This window comes from Carcharodon carcharias, chromosome 13 (assembly GCF_017639515.1).
Source record: "Carcharodon carcharias isolate sCarCar2 chromosome 13, sCarCar2.pri, whole genome shotgun sequence".
Lineage (NCBI taxonomy): Eukaryota > Metazoa > Chordata > Chondrichthyes > Lamniformes > Lamnidae > Carcharodon > Carcharodon carcharias.
Window position 1 is genome coordinate 89,026,847 of NC_054479.1, and position 18,200 is coordinate 89,045,046.

Genomic DNA, 18,200 nt, shown 5'->3' on the forward strand with positions numbered 1-18,200 from the left:
CCAAATCTGGGTGGTCTCAAACCAGCTCCTGGTGGCCACAGGTTCCCAAGGCTAAAATGAGCACACAGTATAGTTTTCTAACAGAGTTGCATAAGTGTAACTGGATCGATTTTGGGGATGGTTTGAAGTAAGGTGGGAAGTGTTCCATTAACCCATAGCTGGTACCTCAAAATGCTATGAGCACATCTTTTCACACACAACTTTCTAATTCTTCAAAAAAAAATCAGTTCATGTGTTTGGTAATGTAGCAAAACCAGGACTCTTTTTCTTGTTTCACTTATCAGATTCAGTATTTGCTCCTTTGAAGAAGAGTCATGAGGGTCTGTAGCTCAGTGATAGCACTCTTGCCTCTGAATCAGCTGACCATGATTTGAAGTCACACTTCAGAGATAGGAGCACAGAATCAAGGCTGAGGCTTTGCTATTGGTGCTGCTTAATTTTGCAGTAGACATTAAACTAAGGCCTCTTCTGCATGTTCAGTTGGACGTTGCATGACACTATCAAACAAAGAGGGGGGGAATTATCCTGGTATCTCGATCAATACTTAATCCCCCAACCAACATTACCAAAACAAGTTAACTGGTCATATATCTTAGAATCATAGAATTAAAGAATGATACAGCACAGAAGAAGGCCATTCCATCCATCGTGCCTATACTGGCTCTTTGAAAGAGTAATCCATTTGTTCCCTTTCCTCATATTATTGAATGAGTTTCCATCATTCTTTCAGGCAGTGCATTCAAAATCAGAGCAGCTTGTTGTGTCAAGGAAATTCTCCTCAACTTGCCTGTTTTTTTTGCCAATTATCTCATTTACTCTTTGTGTGCAAATTAGCTGTAGTGTTTGTCTACATTACAACAGTAATTAAATCTTCATCAAATACTTCACTGGGCTGTTTTGAGGATGTTACAGGTGCACTGTTGTGTCAGCTTTAGCTCAATGGCACTTTCCTCCGAGTCAGAAGGTTGTAGATTCAGGCCCCACTCTGGGGACTTGAGCATGAAATCAGTTGAGCAGGGACTGTACTGTCTGAGGTGCCATCTTTCAGATTAGGAGGCACTGTTTGCCCTCTCGGATGGATGTGAAAAATCCCATGGCACTGTTTTTAAGAAGAGTAAGGGAGCTTTCCGCAGTGCAAAAGCAAAATACTGTGGCTACTGGAAATCTGACATAAAAACAAAAAATGCTGAACTAGTCAGCAGATCAGGCTGTATCTGTGGAGAGACAAACAGGGGTAACCTTCCAGATTGATGAGGGTCCTGATGAAAGGTCATCGATCTGAAAAGTTAACTCTATTTTAACCTCCACAGATCCCGCCTGGCCTGCTGAATGCTTCCAGCATTTTTTTTTGCTTTATTTCAGATTTCCACCTTGTCCTGGCCAACTATTATTCCTCAACCAAAAGCTTAAACAAATTATCTGGTCATTGTCACAATGATGTTTATAGGAGCTTGCAATACAAATTAGCTGCTGTGCTTCCTACCATCTCAAAGACTTTACAACCAAAGGTGTGAAGGGCAGTAGACAAATGCATGTCTTGTTTTCCTTTCTGTTTTATATCTAAGCTGTTTCTTTCTGCCTGTGAAGATGATTACAAAAATCTTAGAATTCCAGTGAGGGTGTTAGGGACAGGGCTCATTAATTAAAACAATTTATTTCATTATTACTCCAGAAAGTGCCATAAATGCATCCATTGCTTCTGGATGGATTGCTTCTCTCTGGTGGTCACCACGTGCCATAGTGTCCATGTCACTGTGTGAGACCAACAGATATAACTACTACCATTGTTTGATAATACACTCGTACTTATTCCTATTTAATCATGCTCATTTGTGTAATTGCATCTGTTTCCTAATATAGTCTAATCCATTGAAGTGTACACCTGTTAGGTAGAGTTTTTTTTTCCAAAGCCAATATTGTCTCCATTTTTTTCATGAAAATATGTTATGTTCATGGCAAAATCACATTGAAAATTTTCTGTTATGTGTACAGTTTTAGCAATCCACTTCCCCATAAGCTTCATTGTAAATGGTGATCTGTTAATTATCCATTTATTTACAGTTGAGCTTGTGCAAACTGCAATGTGCTGTTGTAAATGTAAAACAGCATTTTTCCAACTGTTCTGTTTGATAAACTACAGCAATCCATAATGTGGAATCTCCTGAAGTCTAGCCATGGTGAGTTTATAAAATTGTTTGATACCAGTTACTCGCTTAGTGGAATGCATTCTTTGCTATGCAGCAAGTTGTTATGGTCTGGAATACACGACCTGAATGGATGGTGCAACCTAATTCAGTAGTAACATTCATAAGGGAATTGGATATATATTTGAACAGGACACATTTGCAAGGTTATTGGGAAAGAGCAGAGGTTTAGAACTTATTGGATAACTCTTTCAAAGAGCTGGCACACACACAATGGGCCAAATGGCCTCCTTCTGTGCTGTAAAATTTTATGATTCATTCAAATAACTATAGCCAAGTAAACTGAAGAAAGGTGAAGCCTAAAGAACATGACTCCACATGCTGTGTGTGAGTTTTTGTGTTGTTTGATGGCAGATTGTTGACTATTTTATACAGAAAATGAAAAGGATGTTACTCTGGTTGCTAACACTTTGCCTTCTGCCACTCTTTCATCTTGAAAAACAAACTTCCCTTGCTTCTCTCCTGAAGAAAAAAGAAAAAAAGTAGAACTCCCATTGCTAGAGAGCCTTTCACAAACTCAGGACATCCCAAAGCACTTTTACAGCCAAGTGTAGTCACTGTTGTAATGCAACAGCCAATTTATGCACAGTAAGCTCCCCCAAAACAGCAATGAGATAATAAACAGATAATCTGCATTTTGTGATGGTGATTGAGGGATAAATATTGGACAAGATACTGGGAAGTGCCTTTCTTTGAAATAGTGCCATGGGATTTTTTTTTTTTTACATCCACCTGAGAGTGCAGACCAATCCTCAGTTCAACATCATCATCTGGAAGACAGCACCTCCGATGGTGCAGTACTCCCTCAGTACTGCACTGGAGTGCCAGCCTGGATTATGTACTCTGATCTCGCTTGTGTAGACTCGTCACTAAGGTTCAGTTCTAGTAGCAACTACTCTCAACTGAGTGGCCATTCTTAAGGGGCGACAATTGATGGACACACAACTATGGGAGACATTGTAGCTGAGTTGGACCTGTTCCTCACTGGAGTCACTCATTTCCCTGACTTCCCTCTCCTGGTTCAGGAATGCTAATGGAAAATACAGCACTTTGAAGGAAAGGTGCAGGATAGTTGTACTTATGTTTCAAAAGATTCACATAGTGGATTACTGTTTCCCATCCATAGCCAAGCAAGTGTATTTAAGACTCATCTCTAAGCCATTTCTGTTTGTGTTTATATATAAATAGAACAATATATTTTCTCCTACAGGTATACCTTGCTCTGCAATCATCGCATGTTCTTCATTGTGTATCACTTCTGTAAAGAGAAATAATACTTTCTTGTGTCCTCAGGGCATCTCCAAAAGTTCACAACCAATGAATTATTCTTGAAGTGCAGTTGTGGTTATGAACACAAACAACACAGCCAATTGGTGCACAGCAATGTGCCCATGAACATTAAATGAGATGAAGGAGAATGATTGGCCAGAACACCTCGATGGGACCTTTTTAATGCCACATGAACAGACAGGGTCTCATTCAAAAAGTAACACCTTTTGGAAACATACAACATTCCTCCCTAGATTATATGTGTAAACCCTGAAATAGGGCTACAACCCACAATCCCCATGATTTGTAGAGGCAAACACGCTTACTAGCTAGGCCAAGTTGACACTTGCAACACTGAGTGCAGTCATGGAGTGAAAAAGACTGTTATTAAAGGAGTGCCTGTATGCAAAAGGTGGAAATTTTCACTCCTAAGTGTTATATCAGATTACCTAAAATAGTATTTACTTGTAACTGTTTAAATTTGAGCCCCCACAAGTTCTCTGTGAATATTAAGTGCCTTTCCCCAAACAACAAGCTATTCAACCCCAGGCCCTTTTGCAAGCATACCCTTCTCATCATTCTACGTTCGTCTGCTGGGATCAGCAGTACTGTATTATTACACAGATTAGTATGCAAGACGCTTTTAATGTCACCACAGAGAGTTAGATATGGTAGAGATTGGAGATTACAGTTAATCCTATGAGGTAATACAAAGGTTGACAATGAGCCTTTAATGGTTGTTTAGATTAAAATCCCCTGTCTTGCTGGTGCTGGCCACTCATGTTGCGGAGGGGTGAGTGACAGTTACTGCTAGGCTTTAGATTCTAGCACACAGTACACAACAGCTGGAGGCATGGATCCAGTACGATTGTAGCAGTTGGATGACAGTAAGACCAATAAATGGTATTAAATTGTTTTTATTGAGTTACTCACTGGCAGTAAATTGAATTGAAATACCCCCAAAAATTGGAGAGGGGAAGGGGGGCTGCAGCTATCACAAATGGACAATGATCAATTAGCACTGTACATGCACAATTGCCCCATTGGGGGCTACACTTCAGAAAGTACTACATTGGCTGTAAAGCACTTTGGGATGTCCTGAGGTCATGAAAGGCACTATATAAATGCAAATTTGTTTTTTTTTTTATTTCTTTCATACTTGCAACTTCCTCAAATGTCACAGTTTGGACATTGCTACCCACAATGGCTGTTCTGTCTGCCTCTCGATTAACAACTAAATAGTTGCTATTTAATAGCAAATAAATCAACACTTATTTTGTTTCTGCCAGTTCATGAAGGTTGGAATTAAAGGCAGTGGAATGGAAGCAGTGGTCATGCAGTTCTTTTCCACACAATGGCAATCCCTTTTCACTTCCAGACACTCCCAGCTCCATTGCTAATTACAGATTGCAAACATCAAAGCCCAACAGTGTCACAGCATTTGTGGGGGGTTTCTGTTCTGAAGTTAATGTGTCACAAATGTGCTACGCGCTGCTACATAAAACATCGGCCGTGGAAGCTAGCTACCAAGTTAACAGTTTTATTTTGACGACCAGTTTTAAAACTCTGCTGGAAAACTATTCATTTTACTGAAAGCAGTGAGCACCTTTGGCACTAAGACTTTTGAAGGGATGGGGTTGGTGAGCACCACACGTGTTATTAAGAACTTACCCCGAGATGTGCCCCAGGAATCTACCTTCAAAAGTTCATTGTTTAAAAAGAATTGGCCACTCTGTGGTTCATGAGAAGGGTGGGTGAATGTGCACCACTTCCTCCCACCTCCCCCTCACTGTGTTCAAATCAAAGCCGGATGCACCATTGCTTTTGGTGCCTTTGTACAACGTTGGTGATGGCTCAGTGATAGCATTTTCATCTGAGTGAGAAGATTGTGGGTTCAGGTCTTGTTCCAGAGACTTGTTGTGCACACAACTGAAGGTCTGTCTGCTGCCTCCCAACCTCTCCCTCCTCCTTTTAAAACTTGCTTAAAACCTGCTTCTTTAGATCAGGGTCTTTGGTCATATGCCTTAATATCTCCTTAGGTAGCTCAGTGTCAAATTCTATTTGGTAACACTTCTGTAAAGCGACCTGGGATGCTTTAGTGCATTAAAAGTGCAAGTTGTTGAGGTAAAAGATATGACATTTTTATGAAGAACAGGAGAGTTTCCCCAGTGCCTCAATCACTATTTATTCCTCAGCCATCATCATTGAAACAGATGACCTGGTAATTGTAAAACAAAAACAGAATTACCTGGAAAAACTCAGCAGGTCTGGCAGCATCGGCGGAGAAGAAAAGAGTTGACGTTTCGAGTCCTCATGACCCTTTGACAGAACTGATTGAATGTTAGAAGAGGGGTGAAATATATGCTGGTTTAAGGTGGGGGGGGTGAAGAGAAGTGGGTGGGGGAGTGGTCTGGTTGTAGGGACAAGCAAGCAGTGATAGGAGCAGATAATCAAAAGATGTCACAGACAAAAGAACAAAGAAGTGTTGAAGGTGGTGATATTATCTAAACGAATGTGCTAATTAAGAATGGATGGTAGGGCACTCAAGGTACAGCTCTAGTGGGGTGGGGTGGAAAGACTAGCCCGGCATACGAGATTTAAAAATAATGGAAATAGGTGGGAAAAGAAATACCTAAATAATTTATTGGAAAAAACAAAAGGAAGGGGGAAGAAACAGAAAGGGGGTGGGGATGGGGGAGGGAGCTCAAGACCTAAAGTTGTTGAATTCAATATTCAGTCTGGAAGGCTGTAAAATGCTTAGTCGGAAGATGAGGTGCTGTTCCTCCAGTTTGCGTTGGGCTTCACTGGAACAATGCAGCAAGCCAAGGACAGACATATGGGCAAGAGAGCAGGGTGGAGTGTTAAAATGGCAAGCGACGGGGAGGTTTGGGTCTTTCTTGTGGACAGACCGCAGGTGTTCTGCAAAGCGGTCGCCCAGTTTACATTTGGTCTCTCCAACGTAGAGGAGACCACATTGAGAGCAACGAATGCAGTAGACTAAGTTGGGGGAAATGCAAGTGAAATGCTGCTTGTAATTGTATTTTGTACTGAACTTGATTAAGTTGTCACCCATTGTTCATGTAAACACGTGCCCAGGATTGGGGGGTGGGGGTCACTGAATAAGAATCGCTAGTGGAAATAATGGCAGTGCATCCTGTTCCAAATCAAGGAGTGGTGAGTTGAAATAGAGCAGTAGAGTTCTCTCACTGTACTTTCATCCCTCAACCAACACACAAAAAAGATGATCTGGTCATTTATTCATTGCTGTTTGTGGGACCTTGCTATGCACCAACTGGCTGCCATGGTTCCTACATTACAGCAGTGATTACACTTCATTAAATACATCATTGAGTTAAAGTGCTTTTGGACATCCTGGGAAGTGAAAGGTGCTGTATCAATTTTTTTTTGCACTTTAATTTCAGTAGTGCCTCACCATTCCTCTTCCCAACACTGTTGGCTTTCACTGTTGAGCTGTTTTAACATTTTTTTTTTGTCCACAACCAGTTAATCTTAACAGGTTGAACTAACAGTGTCATGAATCTGACTGCTCACATTGTCATATCTCCTCCAAGCGCATATTGATAGCCTGCTGATTGTAGGCAGGTCAACTTTCTTAAACCTACAAGCAATTATAAACTTTAGGAATCCTGGAAGAATGAGGAGAGGTGATTCCGAAACCTACTTGTGCATTTGACTGATGGGTCAGAGTTTACTGTGTTTTTTTTCATTGCAAGAAAGCAAACTTGGTCAATTTGCTGGGGTTTTTGTGCAACATATTGACTATTTTCCTGAAAGCCAGAATGTGAAAAGTCTAACACATGCACTGTCACCAGTCTCTTCACGTGCTTCTGCAGGACCTGCTCCTACAAGGAGAGAAGGAAACCATATCTGAGAGGGGCAAAGGCTTGGACAAAGAGCGCTTGTGTATTCATGATGACTTCACTAAAGTGGCTAAAATGGAGAAGTCAGTGGTCTCCATTTTAATTTTCTAACTGATGCCAGACTTCTGTCTGTACCTGAGGCTAACTGAGATTTTAATGCAGCATTTAGAAATAATAACAAAGCAATTTTCAACTTATTTTGATACTGATGTTATATACCAAGGCACTGGAGGGGATAAAGTAATAAACAGTTTTGGAGACAACTAAACATAAAAGTAAACATTAAACAATAGAGTAAAGAACCAGAATTACATCAATAAATTGTTATTTGAAATTAAAAGCAAAGATTTGTACTGACAAAAGAAATACGTCCGAAGGAAAAGCTGAACATTTCAAAATGATAATTAAAAGTATTTGTTTTTTTTTTTAGTTTACTGCCACTGGCCTTGATATTTTTAACCAGTCAAAATGATGGACTCAGTGTCAAATAACACTGAAAGCTGCCCTTAGATGCAGTTTAAATTCTCATGGCGTGCTCACGGAATTTATATTTTCTGACATCAGTACAGTTTAACATAAAGATTTTACCAACAGCAAAAGAGATCTAAAATATTTGTCAATCTGTTCTAGTTATACAGCAGTCCACTGTTGGCCAGAGTGTAGCTGCCCCGAACAATCATTCTTCTTGGACTACCAGATTCAGGAGCCGTTTTGTTTTGGCAGCAGGGATAGTGCTATAAGGATGTCAAATAATCACACATAGAACTAAACCTGAGGCATGCCATTTTAAGTACCATATGCCGATCTTTTTTTTGCCAACTTTGGTTTAATTAGTGCTGTGGTGTAAATCTCAAAGTACAATAACAGTGTCTGGCTCTACAATAGGAGAAAAGTCAATGAAAAACTGCTGTCAGTCTTGGCTCACTGGTAGCACTCTCATTGGTGAGTCAGGTCATGGGTTCAAGCCTTACTGCAGAGATATAAGCACATATTCTCGGCTGGCACCTCAGTGCAGTATTGAGGGAGTCCTATCTTTTGGCTGAGCCGTTAAGCTGAGGGCTGCAAAAGGTCCCATGGTGTTATTTAAAGAAGAACAGGGAAGTTCTGTTAATGTCCTGGCCAATATTTATGCCTCAATCGACATCATCAAAAAAATAATTTTTATCTCGTTGCTGTCTATGGGGACTTGCTGTAGGCAAACTGACTGCTATGATATCTTACATTACAACAGTCACTGCACTTCAAAACACAGGTCAACCATGATCTAATTGAATGGTGGAACAGACACAAGAGGTTGAATAGCTTGTTCTTTTGTTCCTATCTTCTAAAGATGTCCTTTGTGGGTGCCCGTATAATTCCTTTCCGTAGTAGCTATCCAACCTGGGCTAATGGAATTTACAACCCAGCACAAGGGCCTGTTGCATTGGGTTTTTTTGGGGATTGGTGCTTTTGTAAGCCAGCTCCCAGTCTGCATCCTGCCCAATCCATTCTTGATGGATGGGCAGCAGTCTTTTAAAACTGGGCCCATGCAAACAGGAAAGTCCGGTATTTGGGAGCCAGCCCCCACAATCAAAATTCAAGTGGAAAGCTCAATACGAAAGGAGTTGAAAATGACCAAATATATATAACTTCTGCAGGTGCCAACACTCAGGGTTATATTTATTTTCTTGATTTACAGAAGGTTAGCTTGTGGCAAAAAAGGGAAGTAGCTGTGGCCTGACTGTAAGAGATAAAAGACGTAACTTGAAACAATGTAGTAATTTATTTTGTTGTACCAAATGTGATTTTATGTTTTCTCATTTCAGTTTTAAAAAAAATTCTAAACTGGAGCATCTAGTTTAACCATTAGGGTCACTACTGTTCCCTGAGGTTTTAGCACATCTCCAGTGAGATTTATTTTTCTTCTTCCCACTAGGAGAACAGATTTCTCAAAACACTGGCCTTCCATTTGCACTAGGACTGTGTTAGTAGGCTGAAAGAATTGGCACAATACAAAAGAAACTGAAGTCAAGTTTGTCCAAGATTTGCAGGAATTGCTAGATAATAAAAAAAGTGCAAGCTCCATCTTGTTCAGATTGTGCCATCCTGGTAGTCACACAATACAACAATCATGACGTTGTTGACTAATCATAGCAATCAATCTTTCCTAATTAGTCTACAACAGATACAACCATGAGGTGAGTGAAGACCCCAGTGGTGCAGAGGTTTGGGAACCACGGGATCCAAAGTCAGCTGTTCCTCACAAGCATGCTACACTGACTACATGTCATGTCTCAAATTATTCATATACTGTATCCCAAAATGTTATTTTCTGAAAGCAATCTATCTAATTTACATTTGAATGAACTAATCCTAACTTCTCCAATCACTTCAGAATGGACTCTGTTCCATAGATTGATCACTCTGGCCATTGAAATATTGTTTCAACAGATTCGTTTTGACCTTACCCCTCATCAGGCTAAGGTTGCCATTTCTATTTTGGTGCATTCCTGGAGGTTTCATCACCTAATCTCCCATTACAAATCATTCCACCCCTGCCATTTGTCCATTGCCCAGGCAGGCCTACAACAATTGTGTGACTTGGAGGAAGAGTATGTACATATAAACATGCAAAAAGATATTTGCATATACCTTCAGCCATGGCCACTAACAGATTTTAGCGATAATCTAGAATGTGCCACCAATGAGGCAATGGTGGTAAGAACAATACTTTCCAAACTTCCAGGCCCAAAAGATTCAAACAGGGCAAACCAGTGGTTAAGAAATAAATGCCAAAGGAATGGAATTGCCTTGGCTTTTTAGAAGAGACATCAACTGCTCAAGGGCCACATTTGGTCCACTGACAACAGTTGGACACCTCTACTCTAGACACACCACATGTGGATCAACTATAGTAATCACTACCATTTGAGTATACATTACCTGAAAATGTAACATATTCAAAATAATTTGTTGATGACTTCCAGTTGGCATCTGTGAGTTCTTCTAACTCTGACCACATGTGCATCCTCCATTCCCTTTACCCTACCATTGGTAGACACGCCATCAGCTACCTAGGCCCTAAGTTCTGGGATTCCGTCTCCAAACAGCTCCACCTCACACCCCCCCCCCACACCCAACCCCCAAACTTCTTCAAGAAGGAGGGTAAAACCCACCTCTGTGACCATGCTTTTGGTCACCTGTCCTATTGGCTCCTTGTTTGGCTTGGTGTCAGTTTTTATCTGACTACCTTCCCGTGAAGTGCTTTGTTATGCTGCACTAAAGAGCTCTATAAAGCTGATTTGCTTATCCATCAGAAGCAAGAGCAACAGTTTCAAAATACTGTCTTGTGTTCTGCAGACGTACTCTGCTTTATTGTGAGTGAAAAAGAAAAGTAAAGCCTGCAGACTACCAGGCAAATTCAGATGGCCTTGTTTAATTGAATTGGGACCCATGGTGTAAAGAAGCCTTCAAAATGTCCTTTTAATTAAATAAGAACTTGTTTAGAGCAGAAAGCCCTCAAAAGCTGCAAGTGTTCTGGGAATCTGTGCAAGTTAGGGTCAAGCACAAGGTCTGATGTGGTAATGAACCCATTGGGTTTTGACACTAACCCTGTGACCTGACAGAAAGAAGGATCATGGTCAGGGAGTACGGATTTGTTACTGCAGTAGAATGCTGGACATAAGACAGGAATAACTCGCGCCCCTTGATCTCATTTTGTTGTTTTATTTGCATATATTTAAAGCAAATTTCTTAAAAGGGGTTAAATTCTCAGTATTAGGCTGTTCTGTTGATATACACAGGGCTTACTTTGTGAATACTGATTAAATGAATCTGCAATTTTCTGTCAAAATTCCTCGACAAAAGCAACAGGAATAGAGAAACACATAATCACCAGCAATACAAAGCCAATTTAAAACAGTATGATACATAAGGCAGCTAGCTACACAAGTACAATTGTTGTCTATGCTGCCTTTCTTGGCTTTTAATAGAAGTGATATTTTCCTCACTGTTTGGTTATACGGATACGTTCTAAATAGAACTGTTAAGCTAGAGTATGACTTTAGGAGAGGTGCATCCCCTTCAAGTCGCCTGATGTGGTATTTAACAGTTACAGAAGCAAACATCTCCTGAGATTCCTGCATCCTCCCTGTTTCTAATTCATCACATCTCCACTTGTTCCAGTTGTTACATTGTATTTAAAACTGTCTCCTCTGAGTTTTCTTTGGACTTTCACAACCTTTTTTACAGTGCGTGTTATCGCACTGCTGTTTACTTTTCTTATGGTCTTTGTGCTCTCACCTCCCATTCTGGCCTCTTATGCAATCACCTATCCCTTGGCCACCTTCTGGAATTCTCTTGCTTAATCCTTCCACCTCTCTACTTCTCTGACTCAGTCTCTTGAAGGCCCTCCTCAAAACCCACTTCTCTGAACCACCCTTTGGTCTCCATTTTTGGCTCAGTGTATGAAATTTTTTCTGCTTTAATGGTGCTATATAAATGCTGGAGGTCTTCTGGTGCAGTGGGTGGCGCCCCTGCCTCCGAACCAGAAGCTTCAGGTTTAAGTCCCACTCCAGGACTTGATGGCCAAGGAAGGTGCATTCATAACAGGCAGAGTATCAAAATGCAAATCCTTCCAACACATGCCAATGGCAGGCAGTAACAATGGGAGGGATTCCTGGTTAGCCATGTGATGGAAAGAACATTGGAGCCTCTACCATCACTATTCGTAGCTCCAGACTACATTATTCATGTAAATGTGCATGTTCCCACAGCAACTCGGACTCCCTGAGTGAAATGTGACACCACTACCACATAAAGGCAGATTGCTATTATCCCACCTGGATGCATGAACTCATGAACCATTGACTATTGCTACAACAGTGATGGTTGTTGTTAAATCTGCCTGCCTATTGCTTGACTCAATTTGCATTTTGATCTTTATCTCCAATGCTTGGGCCAGAAACACCGCTGCCACTGGTGGAGGTAGGAGTGATAGAGATTCTGCTGAGCAACTGAGGGGACTCTAGATTTCAAAAGGGGAAGCTCTTGTGTCGCTAAAAATGGTATAGTGCATACCATCATCCACATGTTTCCAGCAAAGGACCAATATGCTCAGTAAGAAAAATCTATTTGTGGTCAACAGGCTCATAAAGTGGGCAGTAAACTTTGCACCTGGGGGAAGAGCTAGGATTGCATTCTGCAAATTCTGTATCCTCTGCTCTGTCAGATTTTGCTCATTTAGTAGCATCTTTGTCTCTTGAGTCAGAAGCCCCACACAGAGACATGAGCACAAAATCTACCTGGACACTGTGGTGCAGTGCAGAGAGTGCTGCACTATCCAAGGTGCTGTTTTTCAGATGAGACGTTAAACCGAGGCCCATCTGCACACTCTGGTGGATGTAAAAAGATCCCATGACAATATTCTGAAGACAAGCATTGAGTTCTGCTGGTGTCCTACAAAATACTTTTGCTTCAATGAACACCATTAAAGAGCACATTATCAAATCATTCTCACATTGTTGTATGTGGGGGAGCTTGCTGTGTGCATTGGCTGAACTATTTCTTACGTCACAATACTGATTACGCTTCAAAATGTACTTCATTGGTTGTAAAGTGTTGGGATATCCTGAAGTCATGTAAATTTAAGTTTGTTCTTTTTGTTATATTGGTACCAAGTTTTCAAAATGCCATAGCATTTAAGTGGAAAGCAGAATCAATCTATAAGACTTGTGTTTTATTAATGAGGCCTTAAAATCTTCAACAACTTAATGCAGATAAGAGTGAGGTGATGCACATTAGAAAGAACAACATGGAGAAGTAGTATGATGCAAATGGTGTTATTCTGATGGGGTGCAAGAGCAAAGATACCTGGGGGTTCATATTCACAAATCTTTGACAGGTAGCAGGGCAAGTTAACAAGGTGATTAAGAGTATATGGGATACTTAGCTTTATAAACAGAGGGGCATTAAATATTACAACTAGAAGGTCATGCCAAACCACTGATTAGGCCTCAGATGCAGTATTGCCCAATTCTAGGCATTACAGTTTAGCAAGGTCTTGGGGTGGGTACAAATGAGATTTACCAAGATGATACATGTGTTGATGGACTTTGGTTATGTGGAGAGATTGGAGAAACTGGAATTGTTCTCCTTAGAGCAAAGCAAGTTAAGGGGAGGGCTATTAGAGATAATGCTAATGATGATGGGCAAATAGCCCTTTCTCTTGCATCGTAACCACAGTCCATAGATTTAAAAGAACTTGAGGAGAAATGAGGAGAAACATCAGAGGCCTGTTATGACCTGGAACTTTCAAAAGGCAATTGGACAGGTTCTTGAAGAGAACTTAATTGCAGGGATATGAAGAGAAAGCTGGGGAGTTGGACTAAATTGGGCAACTCTTTTAAAGAGCCGTGATGATAATAGGGGGCCGAATAGTCCCCTGCTATGCCGTAAGTTTCCATGATTCAAGGTTTGGTGATGATGTCCAGTGCAGTAGCACACTGGCACATGTTGAAAGTGTCCTGTCTCAGACAAAGCTGTTGTATTTGCTGCGACGCTATGATCTTTGAAGTTTTAAATCTGCAATTGGCAGTTAAAGCTTTGAGAATTGTTCTGAGTGAAAGAATTTTCTTTCAGCCTTGAAGAAGCATGTGTGAGGGCAGCACATTGGCAATTATCAATGTTTTTTTTGACTAGTGACATTTGTTAATCTCCAAGTAAAAAAAATAAAGATATAAAATGTTGATTGTCACTAATAAGCAGTTGGAGCACTATTTTTGCAATAATGCAAATCATTCAAGAATGACTGATGATGGAAAAGAGCAAGAATTAAAGCTGGTGATGCATTTCCCTCAGTTAACACAGGTTACAGTTTAAACTAACAAGGGAATGGACAGGAAATATAATATTGAATTAATGTGGTCTTAAATGGACCCAAGACTAAACCTCACTGTTACTTAAACCCGTTCAACAAAAATAAGTGATTGTATTATTTTGCTGTGAGATATTCAACGTATATTATGTTGTAAAATGTAAATTAAGCGTGATGGGATATGACACCATGTCTGGAAGGGGATGAAACGTTTTGGGAATACTGTACTATTATTACAATTTGCAAAACCTTGGATAAACTCAGCCAGTGGTTGTATAATTGGTTATTCAATCCCGGGCCCTGTTCACAGCTCAAGCCAGGAACAGTGAGCTGAGTTTGCCAAGTGGAGTGAATGTAGCGACTGTGCTCAGCAGAAAAAAAAACCTTTAAAAACTGGAGCCTGCCTTTTTCCTGTGGGCTCCTTTTCACCATGTCTGAGACTGGCTGTGTGACAGTAGCCCTTTTGTTACAAAGGGGGCTGACTTGTCCTGATCTGTGAAATGCCTACTACCAGCTCCACAAATATGAGATAATAAGGGGGGGTTGGGGGGGGTGGGGGGGGGCGGGGGAAGAGAGCAAGGAGGTCCAAGCCACTGCTTTTTATTTTGATTGGGTCAGGAAAGTACTCAGGTGAAGATGGAAAGAGAAGGAAAATATTAACAAACAGCTTCAACCCCGATAATGGAAATGCTTAAATCTGTATGTGTGTTTTAAATGGAGTTTCGAATATCCTTGTTAGCCTTTATTTACTATCCACCATTTAGCTCCCAGCTGAAATTAGCTCCAGCTAGATTTTTTTTAACATTCATTCGTTCCCTCAAACTCCTACAAGCACTTCAAATTTCTGTTTATATAGAATGCTACCTCTTGAGATACAAATCAAGACCATGTGGTCAAGGACTGACCTGGTTGATCTTTTTAAAACAACATAACATCTTTCTTTCATCCAACTTGCTTTGATTGTGTATAGATGGACCTTCTAACTAATTAAGTTTTTGAAGTGTGCTTTAATTATTGTATGAAGTGTTTTTGATGTAGCATTTAATAGAACGCAGGAAGACATTCATTGACTTGCAGGCAAATCTTTAATTTCCACCCTGATGTATCTAGATTAAGCTGCAGTGCTTGTTTTGGAAGCTCTCGTGTATAAAAGCTTGCTGAATAATAGCCTTCTATTGCAATTCAATTTTCTGATCTGTTAACTTATTGGTAATACAATTCTTCGGTGACCGGGGAATTGTTCAAATTTCTTTCATCGTTCATATTCGCCGAGCACAGAAGTGCTGGTGCCACACACACACAAAAAAAGAGAGGTTTCGGAGTTACTTTTCTTGGCCCAGCGTACAGAAAGCCTTTGCTTTCCTTCTCTCGACCTTATAAAATATTCCGGACCAAAAACGGAAAACATGCATTCGCGCCTAACTTTGGGAAGCTGGAATGTAAAAGTGGGGAGAGCTGCACTCAATTTTATTTTAAAAACAAAACGGCCAAATGCCCTGGCTGTCACTGGGGACAATGTAACATGCTAATAAATATAAGTAATTCCTCTTGCTATGCACACACAGTGACCTGAGGAGAAATGCATCGCCCAGCCATTTGTTATTTCATTTCAATGTCAGAGCAGCGCCTTAAAAGCCTCGGCCATTGTTCGGTGCCTAATAGCACCTGTTGAGATGATAGCAGGATGGACACAGGACAGCTGTTAGAGCACTAGTGCTGCTCCAGCTGCGCCAGGAAATGTAACCAGCGGTCCTAGTAAATGGCAGGAGGCTTCACTTCACGTAGTAATAGAATCTCCTGTAAGATCTTGCCTTCAAGTTACCGCCTAGGGCAGAAACCATTTTAGAATTTAACTTTTTTTTGGGGGGGGGGGGGGCGGGGAGAATTAAATGAGAAAGTTGCTGAGAGAATCGAGCAGTTAACCTTTATCAGTAGAAGCCTCGGCAATTGGCAAGTGTTAAATCCTCTGCTGACAAGCAGTGAAACAGATCTACTCTGTAAATGACAAGTGAGGAATGTTGCTTTGTGCTACCTGGACTTTTTTTTTGCTCTGTTGATCAGACTGTTTTTGATAAAATGACTTGTGATTTCACTGGGCTTGTCCCTGCGTGCAACCCAGTCCCTCCCCGCCTTACCCGTCACCCTTTAACTGTTTGTTTGATCCATGGCAATAAAGCGAATAGGATTGGTTCTTATCTGCCTTGGGCTGTTGTGTTATATTGCCGTTTAATTGTCCTGAGCGCGCCCTGAAATTTGTTGAAATGTTGTGATGTGCTTTTTTTCTCTCTCTCGCGGGCTAAGTGTAACTCCAGCACCTCAGATAATTGTGTCATGTATTGTCCTACTTGACAACAGTTACTTCCCTTGTGGTAAGGATAAATGATCTTGCAAGAGCAGGTGATTAGATCCATTCTTATCTGTATGACTATTAAACATAACCAAAGCAGCGAGACGGGAAGGGATGCACCTGAACTTTGCATGCATTTTAGTGACAGATTAATCATGTCTAAGCTTTCTCTTTTTCTCCCCTTTTTTTATCCTTTCCTCAGAAACTCCTAGCATCGAGAAACTTTTATCAAAAGACTGGAAGGACAAGCTTCTAGCCATGGGTTCTGGAAATGTCGGGGAGATTAAAGGTTGGGTAAATTATCAATTGAATTTATCATTGCTTGCTTCCCCCTTCTGCGACTATGGCTGTATGTTTGTGGTTGGTTGGAAATGATTCTTGAGACTCCTTGCTTGTGTGTGTTGAAAGAAAAGCTGTCAGGGTGCAGCCTGCTGGAAATATCTTTTAATAGCAAGATATTTTTGTCAAGCTTCCTAATTCGTATCTTCTATTTTACACACGATATAAAGGCTGTGTCATGTCCTATGTGGGAAGTTTTAGCCTTGCACAGCAGTTTTGATGACAAGTTAGTTTTTTTTTATAGAGACTGAGACCTGATCTCTGGTTTCTGCTTGTCATCATTCATTAGAGTACAGTAAGTGGCAATTCCAGTAATGGTCTCTAAAAGAAGGCACAGTTACTGTTTATAAATATGTTTAATAATGTACAGTTTCCAGATTGCATGTCCCTGTTTGTTCTGCCCTCGACATAGTGTCAATTGCGCAAAAAGAAACGAGAAGATCCCAGTCTAGACAACAACTCCTCAAATATAACCAACACTTTCAATTAAAGCTAAAACGCCCATTGATTACTCCTCCACAGCTCAGTTCTTGAGACCGTTTTCAATATCTAATAATAACCCTATTTTGATTCACATGTAAGTCTTTTACACACGGAGCTGTTATCTTAAGTATGTGAGCTGTCAGAGCCTAAATCATATCCTTCAAGCATTTCTGCTAAACATTTTGCACTTGCATATTAAGAGGGCTCTTCGATGGCGACTGTTCGTTCCTCTCAAAGCTCAGCCGGGAAACTTTTTTTTGTTGTATCTTCAACTTGGTCAAAACCCTGTGTGCAATAGCAATAAATCTCTTGCATCTTCATAATGTTGTGCTGGAGATCATTACTATCTCTCTTCTGTGGGCCGGGCTTTACACTGGATGTAGACTAACTTCCATGTGCAAGCAAAGGAAGACAATCGGCATTCCTGCCAGCCTGCTTGGTGCTGCCATGAAAGGAGAACTTCTTTTCTGCTCTGATATTTCAACAGAAGGCCTTTTCTGTTTCCCAGTCCCGCTTCAAACACACATCTAAAGGGTTTGGCTCCACAGTGAGCTGTTAAAACAGCCACTGGTTTATTTCCACTGCAGACTGCCGTGACAGTTACAATTATTGTCTATTCTTCAGAAAGTTACCCTCCAGGGGCAAATGATTCTCGCTCGCACCTTCTTGCGGGGTCAGGCTGGGCTGATTGCTTTGTGCCCAAGAATGAAGCGCCAATGCCACCAGAGACTACAGCCGGGGGCGGGGGGAGAGATTGTTTGAAATGCTGCTGCACGCTAAGCAGGAGCGCGCAAGAATGTAAACTAAATGTAAACGCAACACAA

The 18,200-nt window shown here is 40.9% G+C and overlaps 1 protein-coding gene across 4 annotated transcripts in view; it reads left to right on the plus strand.

Moving 5' to 3' along the window:
• Positions 1-18,200, plus strand: part of sox5 (SRY-box transcription factor 5) — a 406,357-nt gene that overhangs the window by 145,545 nt on the left and 242,612 nt on the right. For 3 of the 4 annotated variants that reach the window (XM_041203211.1, XM_041203209.1, XM_041203210.1), the window contains one exon: positions 16,757-16,843. In XM_041203211.1, the coding sequence (XP_041059145.1) occupies positions 16,757-16,843 (87 nt within the window). Of the gene's footprint in view, positions 1-16,462; positions 16,605-16,756; positions 16,844-18,200 lie in introns of those variants that run through there. The other variant, XM_041203212.1, reaches the window with a different exon arrangement.